Here is a 26,603-nt window from a genome sequence, read left to right as displayed (position 1 = left end):
CAGCGTAAATTAGAGAACACTTCCGCCAGTGGGGAACATATGGCGGAGAATGGCTGAAGTAACCAAAGCCGTGCCCCCCTCTCACCGGTCGCCTTCTCGTCGGTTAGCCTGGCCACGAACAGCGAGAAGGGGATCAGCATGCCAATGCAGAAGCGGGTGAGTACAAGGGCGTAGTTCTTCTGGTCGTGGTGTTCGATGTAGGAAGGAAAGGGGAACCTCTGCAGCTGCACTTCCTCCAGGGGATGGGGGTAGCGAAAGAGCTCGGCCTGCAGCTCCAGGTGGCGCTGCTGCAGCGCCCCCATGATGGGTAGCAGGGTGTGCATCTCGGGGAAGCGCTCCTCCGCCACGGGTCCCTCGGGCTGAGAGATGAGGCGCTGCCTGAAGTTCACCTGGGAAGAGCATCGTTCAAGGGGACTGGAGGAAGAGCTCTTCAGAGCAACGCTTGCCTACTCAAGCACGATGTTTAGCACTTATACACATTTCCGCATTTAGCCGTTGTGTGCTTGATTGCCTGAAGTCTGCTTTTTGGCAGGCTGCCCACCTGCCTACCGGGTTGCGGGCAACCTACCCAGGTGTATGTCCCAAAAATGACTGATGGATTTTGAAAATAAGTAAAAAAAGACGGAATGAGACAGAATTGTATCGTTTGCGGCCTTACGCTTAGGAAATCAGGGAATTTTATCCCTTCAAAATCCAAATTTAGTTTACATTTCCACCAACAGGTGGCGCTGCAGGTGATCTGGCAGAGATGTGGCATAAGGTTAGAAATGTAGGAAACAGTAGGTAAAGATGATGGCGAATCTTAATGAGAATTGACAACACAGTTAAAAAACAATAAAGAAAGAAAAGCTGAGCATGGTGGCAATTGCCATCACCCCGTTTCCAAGGGGCGCTCCTATCCATCCATCCATACATACATACAGGTATAGCTAAAATGGAGAATATTTGAACTCATCATTCCGTAGTTCGCCGTCAAGCTGATAGCATGTGCTATTGAGATTGCAGTTCCGCTGTACCAAAATGGCTTATTCCGTTCAACAGCGGGTGTTTATTGTGTTTGAGTTCCACCGCCTGGAACACAGTTTTGTTGAAACGAGGCGCAGTTTTCAAAGAAAATACCCGCCACCTGTTGGTGGAAATTTAAATTTGAATTTTGAAGGGATAAAATTCCCTGATTTCCTAAGCGTAAGGCCACAAACAATACAATTCTATCTCATTCTGTCTTTTTTTTGTTGATTTTAAAAATCCATAAGTCATTTATGGGACACCCGGTATATAGGTATATGTTGATGATAATGCAAAACAATGACTACACAGCACTATAGCGCACCTAATACTGATTTGGCCTAACTATGCAAACCGACTGTCACTTTTCGTCACTTGTTGCCCACTTCAGATGGGTGTTAATAAGCGCTTTCAACAGTTCAACTCGAGCGATGCTGCGATGACGGCGGAAAGGCGGCAGAAAATTTCGGTTACGCTTTTAAGGCGTACAACTATTTCAAAACAAAATGGTAGGCGTGGCTCTTAAGGATGATGTTTATACTGTTCTTCGGGCACATGCGTCTTTGAATTGATATCCACGCTTTTCAGGATAAATGGCAAAGCACACGTTTTGTATCCCGCTATGCCTTTTCTATTTTTTTTTTCAAATAAGTGCTACACTGATCGTCCTCACTTGCAGGCACTGTCACGCAGTCTTATCGGTATACCACGCAAATTATTCTGCATTCCTGCCAAATTATGGAATCGTGGCGCAAGTATAAAAATGGTTACACTGTGTGTATGTTGTGGCTCCTTCAGTTGTATCTCAGTGTCGTCCGTGTGAATTCCTTCACTTGTGTACGCGTCCTGATCCGCTGTTTTCTCTACTCGGCACCATGCACCAACTGGCCCAATTCCAAAAAACAATTCCAAAAATTCTTTTTCTAAAACTTTCATGGGGGAAGCTGTGTCTTGATACGATACCAAGGACGTTAATTTACGGACATTCGGCAGCAAAGAAGCCACACTCTGGCTTTTCTACGCCACACTTTTAGCGTAAGAATAAATAAGTGCTTGGAATTATTCTGCCCTTATAAAAATGGTCCATAGACAGTCTATAGACTTCTTATATACTCCATTGCGTTCCTATGGATATTTTTGTTCATTTTGTCTTTGACTGTCTATAGACAAAAATCTTTTAAAAGTTTATGGCTATAAATAGATTGTCTATAGACTGTCTAAAGGATTTGTATCGCCTATAGACTGTTCTGTAGGGCTTGTTAATAGTCTTTGTCAATAGTCTTTCCACCCATCACAGATTCTGCAGGAACATTTCAGTACGCGCTGAGAGCAGCTAAGTCACGGCAACAAAAAACTAGAGGGGCGCTTAAGCTCCCTTTTAAGGATATGACACGATAGTGTTGGTGGCTTGATGCCCATATATGAAAAGTTGGTAACTTTCTACTCTGCATTCATACGTCCCTGGGAGTCCTCATGCCTCTCCTGGCTCAGTGGTGCTGCGGTTAAGCGATGCGCCAGTGCACTGTGATGGCCACCTAGGTTGCTTCAAGAGGGGTGTTTTTGTAGCGAGAGCTACACTACGCCAGCGCTTCGAGCCTTCAGTGTGGCTCCCCATGAGCTCCGTGGCGGCGCCGTTGGCCATGTGGTTGGTCACGTGGGTTGGTCACGTGGTGCGGAGCAGCTGCTGCTGCCGCCGCGCCGGCGAAACCGAGCTGCAACAGCTGTACACATGCGCCTTGTCGAGTGGGGGGGGGGGAGTGGAAGAGAGGGAACCACTCCAGCTCTCACGTCACTCCAGGTTTAACCAGAGTGGATTTTTCACTCGTGGTCAACGAAGCCAACGCCGACAACGGACGCCTACGACGACGCCGGATTTTCTGCGACGCTGGCTTCTTAACGCTGTGGCGTTAAAGAGGACCTTAGGTATCTGGTGGTGGAGAACAAGAAAGACGGCGGTACTTTCTAAAAGATACCGGGTCTTTGGCACGCGAGACCATACAGATGCTGCGCATGGCACCGTATCATATACCTGCACGTCGAAGGGTAGGCTTCCGGCGAAAAACGAGACGTGAAGGCTGACGGGCTGCGTGTCGGTGTCGTTGACTCCGATGTTGGCGTAAAACAGGGCCACGGCGTGGGCGGGTTTGGTGCCGTTGGCGGAGTGCTGGATGATCTGGTTTTGGATCTGCGAGAGCTGCTTCAACGTGGGCACCTCCACGACTTTGGTCACGCGCAGCGTGCTGAAGGCTTCGTGCGTGAGCCGGCTGAGGTACTTGTTCTTTGGAGGGAAGTAGAACACCTGCGACCACACAAGCAGCGAAGGGTTCGGATTCAGGAGGGTTTGCCGGTTTCATATTGCCACGGACTGGAAGGCGACAAATTGGGCAGTGGCGCGGCAAGAAGCGCTCGCGCTAGGCCCACCGCCATTAAAATCATTCCATCGCCATCTGTCATGTAGTCCTGTCTTCATCGACTTGCCGTCACATAACAATATGAAACATGTCTGATTGCCCCCATCTGAGGGCGACTGCCATTTCTGAACTTGACCCGAAATTGAAAGCTGCTCTCAACGTACAGGTGCCGTCAAAAGTAAATGGAAGGCAATAAAACGAAAAAATATAATCATTGCCCGTTCAATTCATGCATTCTTGAATACATATGTGAAGACTAATTGTGATTGTGCGAATTGCACTGTGCACCAACAGATATGAACCATAATGCTTTAGATTTAAAGAAATTAAATTTTTTTGACAAAGACGCCTTCCATTTACTTTTGACGACGACTGTACGTATATGACCGATACCTGCGTATAATCAGTTCAATAAGCACTTTCGTCTGGGCGAGTTGGCTCATAACACCTTGTTTTTTATTCCTTTAACTGCGTATGATATATAAATCCTTATTAACCACTGTTTCTTTGACAGATCTCATAGAGAGAGGGGTAGGGTGTTGCTCGAACCAGTGACGAAAGACAGAGGTAATAAAAACTGAACCGAACCGCAATAAAGCCATATTGAATATTTCAGCCCGAATTTTTTTTTTCATCCAGTGCAGTCCCCGTTAATAGTTGCTGACAACAGACATTGGCAACAAAATGATCGGGGAACAGCTGTCACACACATTGACAGTCCTTGTTGTGGGAGTCTTTGTACTCCTGATAGGCGCGAAATCACCCAGGGCCGCTATAAATTCAACGGAAAGGCTAATGCAGTTTAATTCTCACTGCATTTTTTTTGTCTATGACTGCCTCAAGCCATGCCACGCTCAGTGAAAGTGAAACGCAGAGTGGGCTCTAGCGAAAACCTATCAGCGAAACATGTGTGCTCCATCATGCAAGCTAATCGGCCGAATGACGTCCACCCAAGCGCAGCCATACGGCTACAAAGGAAAGCTATACAGCTTTCTCGGAAACTTCGCCGTTAAAGAAAAATTTGTCCTGGTCCGGGGCTCGAACCCGGGACCACCGCTTCACCGGAGCAGTCGTTCTACCAATTGAGCTAACCGGGACGGCAAGTTTATGGTAGGGCGAGAGTGAATTGATCAGTAGCTCGAAGAGGAAACAGTGTTGACCAAATGTTTAGGGGAATCCCCCAAGGTGGAGTAGTGTATCGACCTATTCCACCTAGTGTATCCACCTATCCACCTAGTGTAGTGAAGCGAGTGTATCTACTCCACCTTGGGGGATTCCCCTAAACATTTGGTCAATCGGCCCAATATTGGAAATGTATTGGCAAATATCAGTCCTACAAGGGACTAGAGCCAATACATTTCCAATATTCGAATTCACCCGCGCTGCTTGGGTGTGTACCTGTCGGATGGTGGCCAGGTCAGGCTGGGTGTTCCAGTAGGCGTTCGTGTGAATGGGCAGGTAGATGGTTGGCCCCCGTCGTATCAGGGGCTCCCTGACCACCGAGTTCTCCTGGATGCCCAGCAGTAGAGCCGTGATGAGGGCAATCTCCAGCAGCGTGGTGAAGTAGTGGCGACACAGCCGCTTCACGTACACGTTCTTCCAGAGGATGATGTACAGCTGCTTCAACGAAAGGAACGCGTTGCTGACACGGGCGCGGGCTACATCCACGGCCTCGTTGCCTGGAACGAGAAGAACAAAATCGGCAGTGGTTTAGCTCTGGTTAAACCTGGAGGATAACATCGCGGCTAAGCGTGTTAGTAATTCGTGGCTTGCAACAAGTGCCGGCCGCGGAGGGTTTGACAAAAGCATATCAGACCTGACTATCTGTACAGGCATTCCCGCATTATCGCGCAAATAGCACGAATGAAGATGAACGGTTTGTAGCAATGCTCGCTGCATTCTTGAAGCCTACCTCATAGCTTTGCTGACTACTAATAAAACGCACGATACAAGAAAATCGCATATGAAATTGTTTTTATTTATTTATTTATTTATTTATTTATTTATTTATTTATTTATTTACAAATACTGCTAATCCCAATTGGGATTGTGGCAGGAGGGCTTAGTGAGGTTAACAGAACGCGGTCAAGCATAATTGGAACATTCAACTGGTCAGCATGTTAAGAAAAACAACAAACGGTAAAACGAAAATACAACCGAGCTGTGACGAAAACAATCAAATAACGCATAAAATAAGGCTAATGTCGGTAGTATTATACAAAGAATAACAAAATGTTGAAACATTGCTAGTTGTTATAATACGCAGACAATAAGTAAACAGTAAATATTATTATCGTACACTGCAAAGGCATTAACACAGTATAGGTGTTTAGTTTAAGTAACACTGCATAGTTTGACAAAAAAAAGACAAAAAAAAAACAAATAACCATGGGTATAATAATAACAGAACGCAAGCAACCAGGAATGAATAACTAATAACAGGACATACTCTCAACTGCAATATTAAATTTTGTCAATGATGAACAGTTAGTAATAAATGGATCAAGGCTGTTCCATTCTCGAATTGCTAGTGGGAAAAGGGAATTTTTAAAGCAATTAGTATGGAAATGATACTCACTTAATGTATGCGAATGTTTATGACGCGTTGATCTTGCTTCGGAAAGGGAAATATATTTAGTAGTGTCGAGTTTTAGATGTCGATTTATTAGTTGAAACATGAGTTTTAGTCGTGCGACTTTTGCACGGGTCTGCAATGATTTTATTCCTTCAGTTTTCATTAATTCAGTAGGCGAATCGGTTATTTTGTATTTGTTAAATATAAATCTGACTGCTTTTCTTTGAACGGCTTCAAGTTTGGTTATATCTTGATTAGTATAAGGAAACCAAACGACGTTAGCATATTCGAGAACAGATCTAACCAAAACATTGTAGGCTAAAAGCTTAGTTTGAAAAGGGGCTAATGTGAGGCGTCGTCTAAGGAAAGAGTCGTTTCAAAGCTGTTGAGGTGATTTTGTCCACGTGAGCGTTCCACCCGAGGTCATGGGTTATTAGTACGCCAAGATACTTATGATTAGTAACTACAGTAAGTGGTGTGCCATTTATAGTATACCGAAAGTCGGAGTTATGTTTCTTTCTAGAAACTGTCATAACAGCAGATTTAGCAGCGTTCAGTGTCATCTGCCAGTCAGTGCACCATTTTGCTATAGAATGTAATGCGTTGTTAAGAGCTTCATGATCCTCTAATGTATTAATTTCGCGATAAATTACACAGTCATCGGCGAACAGTCGTATATTAACGTTGAGATTAGTCGTCAGATCATTTATAAAAATCAAGAAAAGAACAGGTGCCAAGACACAACTCACTAAAGGCATCAGCCCCGGTTATGTACAAGACGCCAATTAAAACCACTGCCAATGGACATGACGGCCTGGATAAAAGTCGCATAATAAACTCGGTCACTGCAAGTTATGTTTTTAGTTACGGCGTCTTGCAGAGCTTACGAAGTGCCGTTTGGCAGCTGTAGGTAGCTGCTCCCATAGCGCCCTCTGTTGTGTCGCCTCGCGTGGCAGTCCGAAAGTTGTGCTTCTCTCCGCGTTCATCAGACGGCGCCACAATGCGTTGAAAATGGCCGCATCCGAATTTACCATGGAATTTACTTTATGTTCTGGTCGATATGAAGGCAGTATAACGTACGACAGGAGGTAGTTATGCGGCCCCGCTTGCTATAAGTAACGGGACAACACCCACTTCTACCTAGCGTTGTACGTATGTTTCATAATTGCCATGTTATTTTCACAGCTATTTTCTATTCCCAACATGTCAGAAAGAAAGAGTGCATTCATATGGAAAAAAAATTGTTAGTGGTTTAGCTCCGGTTAAACTAGAGAGAGAGAGGGGGATGGAGAGCGCGCGGCAGCGGCGGCGGCCCCGGCACGCTAGCTATGGGTCGCTACTGCGCATGCGCAACTGGAGAGCGCGGCGGCGGCACCTCTGAGTCACCCGCGCAGCGACGACGGCGGCGCGCCAGCTGTGCGCCGTGTGACGTCACTGCTCCTCGCGCATGCGCAGTACGGCCTTTCGTCAGCTCCGCGAAATGGCTTGGCGACTCGCGTTAGTGTTGCTTTCGCAACAAAAGGCATCGGCAGGACACTCAGCACTGCATAAGCTCCATGGAACTATCGATGATAAGTGCGCCAAGCACATCTACACACTTACGTCAACAGGCACGGGCGCAGCAACGTAAAAGAATGAAATGCGAGTGCATTATAACTGCTTAAAAACTTTATCGGCAAGCATAATAGCGAGAAAACATCACAGCCACCTGTGTCTGTCAGTGTTCGATGAAGTACTCCCAAATAAACAGGGAGCATTAGGCGAAAGCTGGTCAAATATTCTCGCAGCTAATAACCTTGATAGCACGAGAAGGTAAGCCGAAAGGTTAATAATTGTACCGTGTGCATTACGATCGCATGAAGAGGATCGAAAAGGGATCCAAGGATTGCAATATTTGGCCAAATCCAAGTAGCGTCCTTATCGTTGCCGTCAGCTTTTGAAAAACCGCGGTCAAAATCAATTCGTAAGCTGGCCGGAATAGTTACTGCAAATGAAGAATGCGGGTGCACATCCGCAAAAAAAAAAAAACTTTAGTTATGCATGAAACAATACTTGGGGCTACGGACAATTTTCATTTCCAACTCGCTCAGAACTGCATGAGTAGCAACGCTGCACAGTTATGCGTTTTAAAAGAAACTAGTATTCTTAAAAACAATTTTTTTTTTCATTATGCTCAGCAAAACGCTACCTAAAGCAGGTATTAAGGAGTTGGTGTCCACGGAGGGACATATCGGCCAGCATATCTTTTCGAAGATATAAGTAGCGCTGAAACATATCGATGTGCAGATAAAGGAAGAGAATTGCAGAGTCAAAGGCGTAACGGACAAAGATTAGGCCTCCACATCCCGCAGCTCGGCACCGCTCGACCTCTCATGAGCAGGTATCAATTACCCCTGAAATTCACATCGTTGAGGCAATGAGCAAATGTAGCGGCACGGAGAATCGCCTCTCACCGAAGAGGCTTCGCAATTTCATCATAATCCAGTTCCATGTTTTCGCCACGTATCAAAGCTCCTCCGTTCCGTACCTCTGAAGCCCGTTAAAAGCAGGTCGCCAGATGCTTATCCTTTGAGTGGTAAAGGTCCTGACCAGCTGGGTAACGTTTAAGCCGCCGAGTTGGCTGTGTGGTTCGGGCGCTCGGCTGCTGACCCGAAAGACGCGAATCCGATCCATGCCGCCGAGGTCGAATTTCGATGGAGGCGAAATTCTCGCGGTGGCTCAGTGGTTACGGCGCTCGGCTGCTGACCCGAAAGACACGGGTTCGATCCCGGCCGCAGAGGTCGAATTTCGATGGAGGCGAAATTCTCGCGGTGGCTCAGTGGTTACGGCGCTCGGCTGCTGACCCGAAAGACGCGGGTTCGATCCCGGCCGCGGAGGTCGAATTTCGATGGAGGCGAAATTCTCGCGGTGGCTCAGTGGTTACGGCCCTCGGCTGATGACCCGAAAGACGCGGGTTCGATTCCGGCCGCGGCGGCTGAATTTCGATGGAGGCGAAATTGTAGAGGCCCGTGTAATGTGCGATGTCAGTGCTCGCTAAAGAACCCCTGGTGGTCGAAATTTCCGGAGACCTTCACTACGGCGTCCCTCATAGCCTGAGTCGCTTTGGGACGTTAAACTCTCATAAAGCAATAGGCAAGTCGCTTACCTCCCTCCATGGCAGAGACGCTGAAGAGGTAGCTGCTGGCAGGGCCACGAAGAACGTCGAGGAAGGCAGTTCGCGCTTAAGAAATCTTCTCTGCCTGAACGCCGCGTGCTCGCTGAGCGCGCAGTCGACGCTCGAGGCAACGAGCGCGGTGGGTTCTTCGTTTGCTTCTATGAAAGGGACCTTGTATGCTCTTTTGAGCCAGTCCCTAGGATTCTTTGTTCCTCGCAGAGAGAGAGAAGCAATTTAGTGAAAAAGCAGAGAACTTAGCCGTGTGCATGGGAGTGCGTTAAAACGCACGCCCAGGGAACTGCGCTGTTTCAAACAAACGATCGAGGTGGCCGAGTTGTTGGCCAAATCGGCTCTCAGTGCACCCGTTACATGCAGAGTATTTCACTTAAGACTTTACACAATTTTTAAAAATTGGATTTTTGATTTAGAAGAGAGCTTTCTTCGTCATAGCATTGTCAGCGGTGTAGTTACATCAGAGTGCAGCTGAGACTTGCTAACTAGCAGACTGGTTGACTAACATTGAATAGTTAACTTTTTAACTATTGCCGTTAGGCTCCTTAATTATTAATAGGCATGTAGTCCATCGTTATTAATACCCATATCAGTTTTTTAGAATTTCGAAAACGCCATTTCTTTCGGCGCTGTGGCCCAACAAATTTTGGCTACATCGCGCCAAAATGCACGTGCATTCGAAAAGCTTGCAGGTAAAGCAACCTCTCCAGTGAACGTAACTGGTCGAAACAGCCGAAATATGTAGGGCCCAGTGCCTAGGGTAACCACATTTACAAATTCCTAAAAGCTGATATGGGTATTACTTACGGTACGCCTCTCAACAATTAAGGAGCCTAACAGTAATAGTTAAAAAGTTAGCTGTACTTAAACATCCTGCTGTTAGCACGTCTTAACTGTATTCTGATGTACTACACCGCTGACAATGCTATGCCGAAAAAAAGCGCTGTTCTAGCTCAAAAAGCTCATTTTTCAAAAATTGCGTAAATTCTTAGGTGAACACACCCTGTATATAGCGTACTTACCTTCGTCTTGATAAGGTTCCATTTTCAGCGCTACCCAAGTAACACACAATGGTGGGTCCTCGTGGGTCTCACACGGGCACATGCTCAACATTCGCGGACAAAAATGGGAAAACTTGTATGGTACTGCTATGGAAATATTGAAGGTAATGACCCATTGTTCTGATATTAGCAAAGTCTGTCTTTTATACAGTTTCCATCGATCGCATCGAGGAGTTAAGACTGCCATAGGAAACTAATGGGAAACGCTTTTTCACGAACGCGAAACAGAACGCATGATCCGCATAGAACACTAGGAAGAAGGTCCTGATACCCCTGAAGACCCTGACCCTGAGGAGGAAGACCGAAGGGCCGAAAGGTTTTCGACAGGTTGTGGCATGCTCTCTTGTCGACAGTTTTTTTTTTTTTTTTTTTTTGTAGTCAGCAATGAGAAATTACAGGTCTTACGCAGAAGGTCTTACGGGCTATCCGAATTATAACACAAAGCAAGTATACCGAGCCAAGTAAACCACTTTTCCAGATATTAAATATCCTTCCTTTTGACCTTTTGCGCTCTTCAAAGATAGCGGCGTGTGTAAACAACATAGTAAAATATAATCAACCTTTCAATGCCTCCCTGTTTCGCTCTTCTTCTCGACTCACAAGAAACCATACGCATAGTAACTTTAATCTGCGACCAAATAATAACATCTACAGCGAATTGGATTGGATTGGAAAACGTTTATTGTCAGCACTGAGCCCTAGTGGGCATTATACTAGGTAGCGAAAGATTGGTGCAGTTCTCAGGAGCCAAGGTTTGGAATGCTTTACCCCCAGAAATAAAATAGTCCCATGAAACAAATAGAGCATTACGAACATACTTTATGAGCCTTATTTGACATATGTGACAGTTGTTCGGTTTGTGTCTGTTCTACTATGTTGTTCATGAAAGATTTTTATTCATCCTGCTGTAAAGTGCACATTATTTTATTTCTTCCTCGTTGTATGATATATTTTGGTCTTTCGCCTTGTTTTTGTGTTTTTCATTTTACACAAGTGCTGTGTCATTGCCATCATGAATTTTGTTTCTAACCCCACACTAGCCTCTGGCTATAGGTTCAGTCAGTGTTTTGATCATTTGTATGGCAAGAGTAGAAATAAAATGAATGAATGAATGAATGAATGAATGAATGAATGAATGAATGAATGAATGAATGAATGAATGAATGAATGAATGAATGAATGAATGAATGAATGAATGAAGACATGTCACAAAGTTGACGCAGCGTGTAGGCTCGGTACACCAAATGGCGAATGATGGTGTGACGGGTCTAAGGCCGCTCTACTTGCTCGGTTTGGTAGGCAGAGAGCCACGGCAGTTTCCGGTAGCTTTGTGACGCCGGATCTGGTGTGAAGATGAAACCACGGAGACGGTGACTGCAGCGTCGAGGTGCTGGGTATAGCGGAGGTCCGCGGCTGTGCTGGTTCTTTCTGATGGTCGGTTCACTGGGCTGACTCCAGTCGGCCGAGTCACGAGTAAAGAACAGAAGGCGCGCCACTAATACGCTCATTTACTTCTGAACCTCTTGGGCGCCTGCGGCACTTCTACTTCCTAATCCCCCGCCCCCCCACAGACACACACATATACACCCTCGAACTAGTGCCCTGTCCACATCACCACATAGACTCTCGAACGCGCTGCGTGAATTGCGTGTAAGTGTATTTATTTATTTATTTATTTATTTATTTATTTATTTATTTATTTATTTCAAAATACTGCCGGGCAGCTTTGGCCCAAGCAGCTCTGGCCCAAGTCAAAGGTCGCAAACCGCACGTTCAAGTATTTCGCAGTGTTTGCAGTGCCCTAGTGTTTTACGGCGGCTAGAAACTGTTTTCTATGATTTGACGGCGCGAAAAAGTGGCAGTCAGGGCTGGAGAGATTTCGCTCCCTTAAGGTACACCCTAAAAGTAACCGAACAACAGGTTTTTGCTTCCCAACCGTGTACAGTGGATCGCTTACCTCGCCCCTAAAAACCGAAAGGTTACATATGGAAAAGACGGTACGTAGGGACACGTACGTCCCGACCAATAACTTTTTTCCTGTTAATACCAACTGCCTTCTTCACTTTTCTGTTGTTTCGGAGTCCATAATAAACAAAATCTATCGCTTTTTCGCAATACTTCTAGCTTACTGTAGTCCATACCTTGCGAGATTTGAACCACCAGCGCCATCGAACGAGCACGGGGCAAATCACATGAAGCGGCGGGAGATTTGAACCGCCACAGAATGGCAACAAAGTGTGAGCGAATTCAGTCAAACAAAAAGCGCTCACAAAATCTGAGCCCACATGCTAATACATTCCAATCAATAGCTCTGATTGCCCGTAATTTTTTTTATTTAAAATATTAACTCGTGTCTACTGTTATCTCCACTTCTTTTACCCGATTTTACTACCCCGTCACTCGCTGCACTGTTCTTTAGCCTCATGCGTTGCAAACTTGCTATCAATGTAAACAACCACACTTCATGTGGTTGCTTAGCATCAAACCAAACCAGTCGGAGCTGCTCAACGCTGAGGGAGTCTAAGACAGCCACAGTTCATAAAAATTACTTTTAAACTATCTGCACGTGTTTCTACAAAACGGGACACCAGGCGGTCATCGATATTTCACTCGCTGGAATGCGTGGCAGGCGTATTGAACATACGAGTTTCCTGTCAGCTGCATAAGCTAGTCTGGAGAATGACGTCGTTGCCCCAGTAGGCCGTAGTGTGTGTCCTTTACCGTACGCGCACAGCATCAAGTTAGCAGTTCACATAAATCCCACAAAGTGGAACGCACGAAAGAGCAGTTTCCAAGACAGGTCAGTGGTTTCGAAAATTATTCATCTAAATTAGCAAATATAATAGTCCAATTAGTTCATGTAATTTGTTTTCGATTTGTAAAGCGAAAACTGGGGTCTAGCTTTGATAACAGCGTTGCGTACCATCCACTGTTGCCCGCGCTGTCGGCGGAAGCGTACACTTTTGGCTTTCCTGTTGGCGTTTTCGGCCTTCACGACATCATTCACGCCCGCCGACGCTACCATGTTCAAGCGCTTCCAACTGACACCATATCTTGTGGGCAGAAGGTCAGTGTAGCAATCGGTGGTGTCGGATCCTTGTCGTCGTTATCGAAATCCGGATGGCGGGTCTCAGGCGGGGTATTGCTGCTCGCTGGGCGCTTCTCTGGTTTCCGCGCGTGATTAACAGCGGTGACAATCACCTCGAAGACGCGATAATCGGCGATCCTCTCCACACCCAAGGCCTGTCCTCGTCCCTGAAAGATCATGACCCACTTGGATGTCGGAGCCGTGGGAGGTCCGAAGCTCCAAGACGTCATTTGATGATACTTGTACTCTAGAGAGGCGATGGTGGTCGCCACGGCGTCGGCGCCTGTAGTAGAATGGACATCAAACTTAACCGGGGTTTGGAAAATGCCGAGCCTTACGTCTCCGGTATAGCTAGCTTCACCAGGTCATGGGAGTAGGCGAGCATGTCAATGGGTTCCAGCGCTGCTGGTGTTCAATACTGGCGGCTGCTTGGTTCTGGGCCGGAACCACTGTCTAGGTGGTAGGGCTGCCCGCCCGGTCCGTCGCAGTAGATCAAAAACTCCAAGTGCGACTTCTCCTTGGCGAGGTCGGCGGCCTTCACCTGGTAAGAGGACGCCCAGGAACTAGTGGTCTTCAGAGTAACAAACTTTGTTTACGGAGTTGCTTTGCACACGTTATCGCGGAACATCTTCGGGGGGGACTCTATGAAGGGCTTGGTGGACTTCCTAAACAGCCTCGTGCAACCATCCACGGCATCTGGGGACACGATCATGGAGTCCGTTTCTCTTGCCGCTGAAGAAGGCCTTCCCAATGGAATCGTTTCTATTGTGTGTTGACTCCTGCAGGCCTTCATCTTTTCTGCTGACAGTGGGAGTAAAGTCAACTCGCGCTTGCTGGTAGTGCGCGATGAGGTAGTGGTGAGGTCGCCTGCTTCGTCAGTAGTAAGTGGTTTTATTAAGCATGGGAAATGGAAGGAGATTTTTGCTTGCCCCGGCATCTGCTATCCCTGCTGGAAGCACTTGAGCTGGGGCAGCGGAAATAAAGGATAGCAGGCAGTGCGTAGAAGTGAAATGAAAGAGGTGAGAGGATAGTAGAAAGGACAGGGGGAGAGGTACACTGGTAATAAATCTATTTACATATTAACAAAATAACATATATACACGTCGCACGCGCGTGAAGGTCTTGCAGAGCATAGTACAAACACGCACGCAGGCTTCGTCAGCTGCCGGCTCTTGTTTTGGGACACGGCTATTGTGATTCAAGGAGCCTTGTGGAACCGCCATTTCTGGTGTGCATTAAAAAGACTTTCGGCTGGCGATGGTCTTGGGAGAAAGCTCGACAGCCTCGCTTTAAGGCCCGTTCACACTTGCGAGTCGCAGAGGTCGCGCGACTGTTTTGGTCGAAAAGCGACAGTCGCAAACGGTCGCCCTGGTCGAAAAGCGACAGTCGCGGGCCAGTCGCTCGCTGCTCGATTTTTCAGCCTCGCGACTGCGAGTCGCAAACCGCTGAACCAATCAGCGAGCGAGCCAAGCTTCCGGCAACGGCACCGCTCGCGGGCGCGCCGGGCGACGACCTGCGCTGCTCCCAGCGGGCTGCCGTAGTCGTCGCTAAGCCTAGCCGGTTTCATATCGATGTCGCAACTGAGGGCGCTTCGGATCCTGGCCAGCGCTAGTAATTAAGATGCTGCTTTCGTCACCGCTTTATTGTGGACCTTGTATCATAATAATATCAAGACATGCTCGACTTCCGCGACGCCTTCAGCAGCTGGGCTAGCAGACAACAGTCGAGCCGCATGGAGCAGCAGCAGCAAAGCGGCTCTGGGAAGAAATTTGCTTTTGTCGCTGTTATCCCTTCTACCAGCAACTCGGTACTGGCCAGCAATCTTCAAAAATGATTCATTTTTTTACATTCCTGTACCCAAGGGCTTGGTATGAACGCGAACAAGCAATATTTGTGCATTTTTGTGACGCCGCGGCGGCCGGCATACTGCAGGCTGGTAGGCCGGCCTTGCAGAGAAGCGCGCCTCTGTCATCATGACGCTTGTACGACCGCGGGGCACATCAAAACCGTCACGACAACCTAATCTTCGCTCGGGTAGTTGTTGTAGTACATTGCGAATAGCAATTTAGACGACCGAGCGCGAGTACAGGAGGCACGGCCAAAACAGACGAAACTCTCGAAAGCACCCGAACAACGTCATTCCCGAGAGTTTTCGCTTCAAACGAGAATCTAACGAGAAAGCGACCCGCTGGTCGCGCTTGCAAGTGTGAACAACGGTGTTGTCGAGCTGCTGCTTGGTCGCAAGCGACTGCTGGTCGCGTTCCCTTTGCGACTCGCAAGTGTGAATGGGCCTTTAGTCACCTGGCGATAGCATCAACTCGCGTCTTAACTCGGCAGGCATCGAGAACGGCTACAGCGTCAGCGCTCCCTTCGCGGACTCCTGCTCTAAATGTTTAAGTTGCAGACGTCTGGAAATTCCAGCCTTTTACTGAGGTCCTGCTGCAATGGGCTGCAAGTCCACTCAGGCTCCGCAATTCTCGGCAACTCACTATCAGACCCAGGCAAGGCGGGACGATTTCATGGCCCTTCCGGTCGCCTACCCGCTTTAGACTCTGCTCGAGAGGACGGCCTTCTGCTTCCGGAGCAGGGCAGAATGGTGGGCCTGTTGGTAAGGCATGTCAAGGGAGAAAGCCATTCTGCTTCCGGTGCCTAAAGGTTCCACACCACTGTCGGACGTGGCTGGCTTCCTTGTGTGATTGGCGCTGGTTCGACATTCGGCTTGATTACTTGGACGGATGGTGTCGAGGTGTGGCTTCCTCCACGGCGTTCAGAACAACATCTCTCGTGAGCGCCGCTCGAGCGGTGGCTGGCGCGCGCTCGGCTTTCGTTGTCTTCTCTCGGCACGGAGGCACGCGGCGGTACAACTTCCGATTTCAATGTGAATAAGACAATGACCTTTAATACCTCACAAGGTCAAACCAAACTGAACTGCGTGGCCCAAACTATGGTATTATTGCCAAGTGATCATATGACTACAGCCATTGGGTACCTGACCTTGACCCTTGGCCTTGACACTTGATTTGAGACAGTGGGCACCACATATGCAATGACCTTCAATGCCTCACAAGGTCAAACCGAACTTAACTGCGTGGTGGCATGGCCCAAGCTATGGTAGTACGACCATGTGATCATATGACTATGACCATTGGGTACCTGACCTTGACCGTTGGCCTTGACACTTGATTTGAGACAGTGGGCATCACATCGGCAATGACCTTCAATGCCTCACAAGGTCAAACCAAACTTAACTTCGTGGTTGTATGGCTCAAGCTAGGGTCTTATGACTATGTATGTGGTCATGTGACTATGACGACTGGGTACCTGACCTTGACTCTTGACCTTGATATTTGATTTGGGACAGTGGAAACAATGCTTAACAGAGTTTGCGCTCGTATAACTATGTTTAAGTAACGTTGAACCCCTGCCATTTTTTCAGTGCGGACCTGCTGCAAAATTAAAGCAGCGCGGGAAAACGAGGACGATTGAAGGAACGCAGAAAAAGCGGGACAGCTACAGCGCTAGTGTTGTCGTTTGCGCGTTTCTCGTGTTCAGAGCCCTATCAGGGTCCCTTTGTTCCCTTGTAAGCATTTGTTTTTCGTGTTCACCCTCTCTACACGCATGGTTCTTACCGTACGCGCTCCTGGATAGCACCTGCAGTTTTTAGATCATTTTTCCACTGTCTTAACGGATGTTAGCTAAATGCGCTTGCATAGACAGTCGCGTGCGCATGTTATTTACACTTAAGTTCATTATTCTGCTGCACAGGTCAGGGTGAAGTGCTTGGAATGCGAGTGAACCGACACGCGCCCTTAGACTCTCGGCGAAACCAATCTCGGATGCCAGCGCCCCTTGCGGCGAGGAATGAGGAAGTCAGTATGTGTTGAACGGCCGCACCGGAGCGGATGATCGATGCCACCTAGATGAGCGGATGAGCGGGCATTGAAAATATCATCATCATCATCATCAGTCTGACTGCGCCCGCTGCAGGACAAAGGCCTCTCCCATGTCTCTCCAATTAGTAACCCGGTCCTGTGCCAGCTGTGGCCATCCTATCCCCGCAAACTTCTTAATCTCGTCCGCCCGCCTAACTTTCTGGCGCACCCCTCCTACGCTTGCCTTCGCTTGGAATCCAGTCCGATACCTTTAACCACCATCAGTTATCTTGCCTCCGCATTACATGCCCTGCCCCAATCCCACTTCTTCCTCTTGATTTCAACTAGCATGTCACTAACCTGTGTTTGTTCACTCACCCACTCTGCCCGCTTCCGGTCTCTTAACGCTACACCTATCATTTTTCTTTCCATAGCTCGCTGCATTGTCCTCAACTTAGGCTGCACCCTTTTCGTTAGCCTCCACGTTTCTGCCACGTAGGCGAGTACCGGTAAGATACAGCTGTTGTATACTTTTCTCTTGAGGAATATTGATAAACTGCCATTCATGATCTGAGAGAAGCCGCCAAATGCGCTCCACCCCATTCTTATTCTTCTAGTTATCTCCCTCTCATGATCCCGATCAGCGGTCACTACCTGCCCTCAGTAGACATACTCTCTAGTTATTCCTAGTTTTTCTGGTTATTTCGCTCTCGTGATTCGGATCTGCGGTCACTGCATGCCCTAAGTAGACGTATTCCCTTACCACTTCCAGCACCTCGCTACCGAGAGTAAAAAGATGCTCCCTTCCGAGACTGCTGCACAATACTTTGGTTTTCTGCATCTTAATTTTTAGACTCACAGTACTGATTTGTCTGCCTAACTCATTAATCGTGTTTTGCAGTTCGTCTCCTGAAATACATAACTCCGAGTATCGGAGGGAAACTAGTAGTTTAGGCCAGAAGGCCATAAATATTCTTTGCTGTCACACCACAGCTAACGCTAGAATATTTGTATTACACACTCGTAACAATCCTGTGTTTTTTTTTGTTCTTTTGCATTGAACGACCACTTAATGGCGCCATCAAATTATATTTACTGAGGCTATAGGAAAAGAGCAAGAGTGAGTGCTATTCTATCATTTGTCTCCGACCTGCAAAAATGTTTAAGTTGGCATCGTTAACACCGAAAATATCGGCGATTAAAAATGATGATCCTCCTCTCTCGCCCTAACCCATACGCGCCGACGTGTCAAAATAAAAATACAAAGAAAATAGAATTGGACTCCTCTCCACCGGGCCCCACCCCGCCCACGTCACTTGGGCACGTCTAAGGAGAACATTCGCCCAGATACCCTCTCTACGTCAAACGACAAGGGGGGGGAGCTAAGAAATATGGTGAGGTGCTTGCGAGAAGTAAAGAAAAATTAATTATACGGTCCACGCAGAGCTTTCAAATTCGACTAAAATAATCACAAGGACCAGTTTTTTTTATATATAATGTAACCATCAAAATCATTTCGGTGTCCTTTTAATTGCGGTGGTAGCAGATTAGAAACGTTGGGAAGAATTCGAGCAATCGTATTACATGAAAAAAAAAGTTCAATTAAAGCGAGCTTCTTAAGAGGGTTACAATTCAGAAACAAAGTCCCGTCTGCACAACTAGGCGTTCACTGAGTTAATTTCGTTTATTGCACTCCGTGCTCATCTGACGCATAGATTTGCTCTGCTACACGCAATATGTGATCGAGTAAAAGTCGGCTTGACTAAGGAATACATAAATCCCACAATGTCCATTTCCTTCGTGCGTTATGCTTTTCCCGTTTTATTTCGGTGTTTGTTCTTTTTTTTCTCTCTACCCCAGCAATCATTTTCGCCCATGAAAAAATTCGTCTGCAAATCTCTCTGTGCACCCCATTTCTTGGCCGATCAACCTGTGTGGGCATGTGCCATATTGTATGATAACAACATGTCTTGTGCACATGACTGAAGCTAACAGCCGCCAAAAGCAAGGAACATAGGGAAATGTTTTAATTCGTGGTGCTGATAAATGGGAGATTTATAGTGTAATTATTTCATCGCTTAAAGATAAATGATTAGTAAGCAGAAGAAAAACAACAACATGTTGCCGGTAGGACACGAACCCGCAACCTCCGAATCTGGTGCGGCTTTTAGCATTGCTCTGAGCAGTATGATGAGCCACACGCACACATTAAAGCCAAGCATGACTGAGCTTCACTGACACTGATATCTTCACCACCCGAGGAAGGTGTGTTCCCTCAACATTTATTAGACCGTGAAGTGGCAGATACCATGAGCCAAGAAGTAAAAGCATTTTGCCCTCGAGTGGGACGACGAAACATATGGGCTGGACTTGATTTTGGGGTGTTGCGTACTATCCACTGTTGTCAGCGCCTTCCGCGGAAGCTTCCCAACTACCGGCGTATTCCACAGCGGCGTCCTGGACCTTGTACGGGTGCCCGCCGCGGCTACCATATTCAGGTAATTCCCACGGGTCCCATTCATATGGTCCGGGTGGTAGTGGGTGCTGCACTACCGAACGGTTGCCGTTTCGGTCGAAGAACTGGTTGTAAGCGTCAGATACAATGACCGGGGTGGCGTAGCTGGATGGTAGGCTCGTGTCGTCGGTCCTCAGCATGTAGTAGATTAGGAAGAGAACGGCGGCCGCAGTTACCACTAGTACGCACAGACCAGCCACCCTCTCCATGGCCAAGGACTGTTCCCGTTCCGGGAAGACCAGAGTCCGTTTGGGAGGCGGGGCCAGGGGATACCTGAAGCCCGGTATAGAGGACATGCGCTTCTTCTTGTATTTCAAGGACGCTATGGTGGGCGTCATGGTGCCGACACCCGCTGGCAAACCGACCTCGCACTTTGACTGCCGCTGGAACGGGTCGAACCTCGGGGCGGCTGCCAGTTTTGTCATGCCTCGAAGGTCTGCGAGTATGTCGTCGCTTTCCACCGCCTCTGGTCGCTGGCGACGTATGGGTTCCCAGCCGGCGCCACAGTCGTAGTGGTAAGGCTGCCAGCCAGGTTCATCGTAGTCTAACAGACGCGTCGAGCGCGTCTTCTCCTTGATGTAGACGGGCTTCGCTGGGAAAGAGACTGCCCTAGAGCGCCTACCCTTCAAAGCCGCCAACGGCGATACCAGAGTGGGCTTGCGCGAGTTAGGTGACAGCATGGCCGACTTCCGGGGAAGGCTCCTCACGCCTCCTCCGCCCACGGCTTCTGGGGACACCACGATTAAGTTAGCCTTTCCTGTCGAGGGAAGGGCTCCTACCATCGGAAGCACTCCCACAGCAGGATCCCTCTTATTGTCCTGCTTCGCTTCTTCTGGTGTCAGTGGAGGCAGGGTTAACTTGCGCTTGCTGAGACCACGGGACCGGGTGGTGGCAGGGATGGCGTCTTGATCGAGTGTCGGCCCCTGTTTCGAGGAGCGTCTGGTATGCGGCGGAGGGCCTTCTGGAACCGCTCTCTCTGGCGCGCATTTAACAGGCTTCCGGCTGGTAGTAGTAGTGGGCTTCGGTGAGTGCCTGGCGGCCTCATATCTGGAATCTGGCGGCGGCAGCGACTTGCATGGAAGCTCACCAGGCATTGGGAACTGCCACGGTGTTTCCACTCCCTTCGTGGGTTTTTGCTCTGGCCGTTTTAGATGTGGACTCCCGGAAACGCCCGCCTTTGACGAAGGTCCCGCGGCAACGGCTTGTGCCTCTGCTCCATCGGGTTCTGCATTTCTTAGTGACTTCCTGCCGGCCTTAGGCAACGCGGGGCGATTCCACGGATCTTCCGGTCTCCTTGCCACTGCCTTCGTTTCTACATGGGACAGTCTTCTGCTTCCGGTTGTTGAAGGCTTAAGGTGGCGGCCATGCAGCACCGCGGCTTCGCCTGCGAGGTCGTCTTGGACAAACCGTCTTTTATCGACCGGTGCCCGAGTGCCGATATCCTCCCCGGGTGTTAAGTATTTCGACGGCTTTCGGCTAGCTGTGGACTTGGGGTGATGATGGCTGGGCTCCATGTCGCTTACAGCTGAAGATCACTTGTGCACGGCGTTGGAACTGTGGCTTGCTTGCGCGAACCTGATCCTCGTCGTCTTCTTGACACGATGGCGCGCAGCTAGGCCAGCAGGGTACAGAGTTTCCAGAAAATATTTAGTTTCTACCGCCTCTCTCCAGCTTCGAACAATCGAGTTCATAGAAATCACTGAAAACGCGACGGATCTCAAAAGCATAAGCTTTTGTGCCGTCTTCTGCTCTTATTAGTTTGGTATGTATTGTCACGTGACCATGACGACAGACACGGACGATGCCGGGGACAACAGAAGCGCAGCCTGGCGCAGCACTCTTATGAATCCTTTATTTGGCAGCCTTGTGCTCACAATCAGCAGAACACACCACACGACATACATACAAAAACCCGCTTTAACCAAGCCGTATATAGCGCCGCTGACTCGCAACCCGAGGGCCCGAGAATCATCGGTTTCCGATCCGCCGCTGGTGTAACTGGCGCCATCTATGGAATTCAGTAAGCTTGCGCCATCTATAGAATTCAGTAAACAGATGCCATCTATAAAATTTAGTAAGCTGGCGCCATCTATGTATTTCAGTAAGCTTGCGCACTCTAAGAAAAAAAGGTGTGATTTTAGTCCTTTAAGGGGGTAAATCCACTGACGCTGTGGCGAGCCCCTTTTGGTGCAAATTTGCACCCTCGTCGGGGGACTAAGTGTGTGTGGTGTAAAGTTTAGGCTGCAATAGGACTAATTTTATTCCGTTTGATCAGGTGTAAGTATAAGCCCTTTATGACTAACGTTACCCTTCCTCAGAAAGACTGACGCTTAGGCCGTGAAAGTGCAAACATATGCTTTACTTTCTGGTGCATGTTTGCACCCGCTCGGAATAAGCTTATGCTCGATCTCAAAGCGCAAACTTATCCTCCCAAGGGCTACAATTAAGCCTTTCAAATGAGCTTACTACAACGCTCCTGAAGTGCAACTTTACACCTTATCAATGGGCGTAACGTTGTTCTGCAAGAGGACATGGTTTTGATCTTTTCAGGTGCACCCTTACACCGTGTCAGAAAGGGTAATGTTAAGCGTAAACTTACCCTCGCAAGGGCTATAGGTAAACCTACCTAATCAGTTTATAACAGCGCTCCCGAAGTGCAACTTTGCACCGTATCAGTGGGCGTAACATTGTTCTGCAAGTGTGTATGTTTTGCTCGTTGAGGTGCATCCTTATGCCTCTTTTGGTAGGGTAACGTTACCGTCCAGAGGACTGTAGGCTATCACGTATTGCAGTGTATTGATACACCTTCTCGAAAGTAAGGCACAGGCGCGTTCGCTGTGATACTTTTTGGGCCTGGAAACTAATTCCCTATGTAAGTGTGTGGTAACGGTGCATCAGCTGTAATGTATAACTCACATTGCAACTAAACGCAGCATTACCATACACGTGCAGAACAAAGCTACTCGCTGAAAAGGCATGATAACTACCTCATTTACGTGCAGTTCAGACATTTTTTTCTTCCACAATCCTGGTTATGTTGGTGTGAGTGCGATAAAGTTGTGGCGTGCCGTGCAGCACATCAGAAGGCAGTTTTGCACTCCAGTGACAGTACACCAGTACGCATGACAGGGTTTATTTCGCATTGAGTTTAAAATGGCAGCATAACTCTCAGTAGTCTTCTGTCAACGTCGTGATGGCATCCATTGTCCAAGTGAACCTGTGTGAGAAAAAAAAGATAGTTCAAACATGCGGGGAGGTACAAACATTTAATGCATAAATTTTAATTGAACATTTGCGGAAACCCGTAAGTCGTCTTCTCCGCAAATTTGTTTTCCAAAAAAAAAGGTCTCGAACCCATTGGGTACACTCAGTCTTCGAGCGTATGAAAACTGCGGATGATCGCACTCTGCCTGCAGCAGCCTAGCCAGGAGAAGGAGGGAGATCGTCCTTTGTCACAGTGCTATGGTGAGTGGGTTCCGTGTTCTGGCTAAGAGTGTGGGGGAAGGAGAGTTTCGGAAGGGAGGAAGTTGAAGGCACGGTGTTGTTCAACAGAAAAATTTTTAGAATGCTATATATGAGTTAGCTCACTACTGGGCATAGGAACAAAGGCTCATTTCCTTCCACTTCCTGCCTATAGCCTCTACTGCAGTGCTACAGAAGGTTGACTGCAATACTCTTTTCTATACTGTACCACTGTACTCTTTTGACTGCCCTCTCGGGGCCATCTTTACAAGCCAGTTTCCTCAGAAGGGGGAACTTGACTCTTCGTTTCCACAATGTATGCGAGAGTGTCGTCTGGGAACGAGACCTTTTGGTTGGAAAAGAAACCTTGCGGAGCAGCTGATTTACAGATTACAGGCCAAGAAAATAAATAGAAGAATGAACAACACAAGCTCTGGACACTAAATCATTGTAGAATCGTTCATGCTACTTGACAGAAGAACATGCATGCCCCTACAAGTAGACCAAACTGTAGGCTCCTCATTTGATGCACATATCAAACATGCAGTGGAAGTAGCGTGCAGCTCCAACTTCGAAAATGGCCTAGTTTTTTTTATTCTTTTTTTATTTGCAGCGTTTTTCCGGCGTTGATATAAATGGGCACGATGACGCTGCTGAAATCAGCAAGACATACGAAACCGAAACGCAGTATAATTGACGGTTCCAAAAGAAGAGGCAGGGTATCTTTATTCACCTGTCATGCATGCAGTGGTGCTACCAATTATTCACTAATATTATGAGCCTGGAACACTTTTCGCAAGCAAAAATAAACTGAAGAGAAAGTTGTTGTTCAGTTATGCTTTTGGCGTTAGATAAATTCCGGCTGAATTTAGAAAGTTTAGCTCCTTATCGCAGCGCCTGCGTGCAACAAAGGCGCATGCGCACTGAGATCATGCGTTTCTTTCTGCAACAACTTGCAAAATTATATACGTCAGATTCTCAAGAAGGATAGTTTCCGATTTACAGTCAACAGTCTCGCATTCTTTGTAGAAAAGGAAGGTGGGAGAAGCCCCTAATCTATTTCGGCATCGACTGACGCATCTCCCCTTTTGTGGGCCGAGCAAGAATTCATAACGCAGACTGGGGAAAAAATCTTTTTTTTTTAAATATCTTCTAAGTCAGCGGCAATTTTGCAAGTTGTTAACTGTTGTGAGGGTTTACTGACGTGAAATAGCGATAGAAAAATGTTTGCGGGTGAAGCTTGAGAACGGCTATAGCGGCTTGGAGAAAGAACTGAAAATTGGTTTTGAGGAAAGGAAATGATGCAGTAACTGTCTCACATATCTCGGTGCACACCTCAACCACGTGCGTCTGGAACAAAGATTGCCAAATGGCATTGGGCCGCATCATAGAAAGTTTTGGTCTCCAGTTCAATTATTTTTTAGATTTCAACCATTCAGAGCAATCACCAAGGTTCGTAAATGAAAGTAGGACTCAACCTCTGAAGCTTAAATGCCCTATTAACTGCACTCATGCTGGAGGTTGCATGCAATTTTACAACGTACAGGGTCAGTCACACTTAGAGGGAACACGGCTCCGCGTGGACGCGTGCCTGCGGAGTGCCTTTGCATCGAACCCGTTCATGAATCAATGCACAGTGGCGCACGAGAAAAGGGACCTCGAAGTGGTGCTTCGTGTCATGTGCCCCTTTGCACGGGTTTGCTACCGGCTTTGTCGCAATGGTGGTTGGTCGCAAGCCACGCGGAGCCTTGTTCCCTCTAAGTGTGATTAACCCTGTACACCCGCCGTCAAGAGCTGATGAAAGGCGACTGCGTCGAAAACATGTAAAAGCTTCGCGCCCAAAACTTATTGCTGGAGATATAAGGGTGCTACGCAATTTGCACCGTGACAATTAGTCTGCATATATTTATTCTAAGATGCACGGAAAGACGATGACGAAATTTAATTATTTTAGTGAAAGTTGACATGAGCATAAATAATTCCTCGCCCTTCTACAAAATACAAGCAGATAAACGTTCGACAGTACTCACCAGGATTGATGACGTCGTCGCGAAGTAAGCCTGTTGGCAGGCTATCGAAACGCGTTATTCCCTCGGCGACTGCACACCACAGAGTCGCATAGCAGACAGCGTGAGAAGCACCGTCCAGAGGCGCGAAGTGCAAACTACATCCGGCAGCAGCTGCCAGTAACACGCAGCGCAATGACGGGTCGCGCTCTATTCGCGGAAGGACGAAGGAGCGAACCCACGTGTCCTTTGCAGCCTTTCTTCATGCCTTTCACCCTTTTCTCCTTCTGCAGGCAGATTCTTGCTTCTTATCTTCTTTTCCTTCTCCGAACCGGTTTCCGCTTGTCCCTCGTGTCTGCTTTCTTGGTATTTCACCTCTACCGTCTCCGCTTCCCCCAGAACAGCCGAGGAAAGAGAGGTGAATACAAAAAAATATTTTTTTTTCCTTTTTTCCCCACTTCTTTACAATGAGCAGTGGTACAAACCGCATTCCTTGCTCAGGTAGAAAATGAGGACGCAGCTGGCACAGCTCGGTTTGACATCAGTCTTGAAAATAGCAAACCGATTACAATTAATATGGCTCCATCTGAAATGTAATTAATTACCGTGGAGAATTATACCTGTGCTACACGGATACGTTAGAATGGGATCTGAGTCGAATGGCATTCGAGACTTGGAATGGCATTCCGACTCGACGGACCCCCACGGTGCTGCAGGACACTTTCCAAACGCATTCGAATAAGCCTCAGCTTGTTTTAAGAGTACAATGAAGACGACGGCGGCAGTCATTGCGGTCACACTAGTCCGACAATAACACTGTCACGGTCAACAGCAGCATGTGATTATAGTGAACTATCTAATGGACTATAATGTGACTGTAGTGTGAAAAGTTTTTTAGGTCAACGACACCGACGAATTCGATCGGCGGACAGTCAGCCTTCGTGTCCTCGGCAGGTCGGCGGCTGAGCGTGAATATATTCGCGCTTTACATTATCCGTGTTAGAAATAAGGGAAATGAACGGCTTTATTTCAAATGTGCACAGGTGAACACTCACCAACGACAAGCGCTTGCGAAATTAATTTTAGTCGACGACTCCCTTCCCTTTCGCGACGACGAGGCCTAGCGTCCACAGGGTGAGATCTGTGATTGCGGCGGTTCTGAATAGCGAATTCACAACCAAATGCCAATGGTCAGCGAGTGTAGTTACGACAACTGTGAGCTGAAGTCAACTATTGCTTACATCGCAGGGCGCACATATGATGAACGGGAAGCGCCGGTGTGACCCAGACCGCCGAGCAGTGCTTTACGGCCAGGAGCAGTCGTCGCCGACGCTAGTTTGTGGATAACAAGTTAGGCCATTTCAGTTAACGCGAGCGGTCACCAAACAAACTTCTGGATAAAGTAGTTTAAAATAGAGTACTGCTCACGTCGGAAGAAGCAG

General features: G+C 47.7%; 2 protein-coding genes across 3 annotated transcripts in view; one reads left to right on the top strand and one right to left on the bottom strand.

Moving 5' to 3' along the window:
• The window catches only part of LOC149332566 (phospholipid-transporting ATPase ABCA3-like), a 60,767-nt gene extending 55,676 nt beyond the window's left edge, over positions 1-5,091 (bottom strand). The window contains exons 1-3 of the mRNA XM_089558190.1: positions 4,815-5,091; positions 3,035-3,304; positions 86-389 (exon numbers count right to left, since the gene is read on the bottom strand). Of these exons, the coding sequence (XP_089414316.1) occupies positions 86-323 (238 nt within the window). The 5' untranslated portion in view covers positions 324-389; positions 3,035-3,304; positions 4,815-5,091. The remainder of the gene's footprint in view (positions 1-85; positions 390-3,034; positions 3,305-4,814) is intronic.
• The window catches only part of LOC149332560 (MAP/microtubule affinity-regulating kinase 3-like), a 634,516-nt gene that overhangs the window by 328,181 nt on the left and 279,732 nt on the right, over positions 1-26,603 (top strand). The gene's annotated exons all lie outside the window — the stretch shown is intronic.

Source organism: Amblyomma mixtum, chromosome 8, assembly GCF_055824585.1.
Source record: "Amblyomma mixtum isolate Tamu chromosome 8, ASM5582458v1, whole genome shotgun sequence".
Taxonomy (NCBI): domain Eukaryota; kingdom Metazoa; phylum Arthropoda; class Arachnida; order Ixodida; family Ixodidae; genus Amblyomma; species Amblyomma mixtum.
Note: the sequence above shows the minus strand (reverse complement) of the source record. Positions and strands in the feature narration are given on the sequence as shown.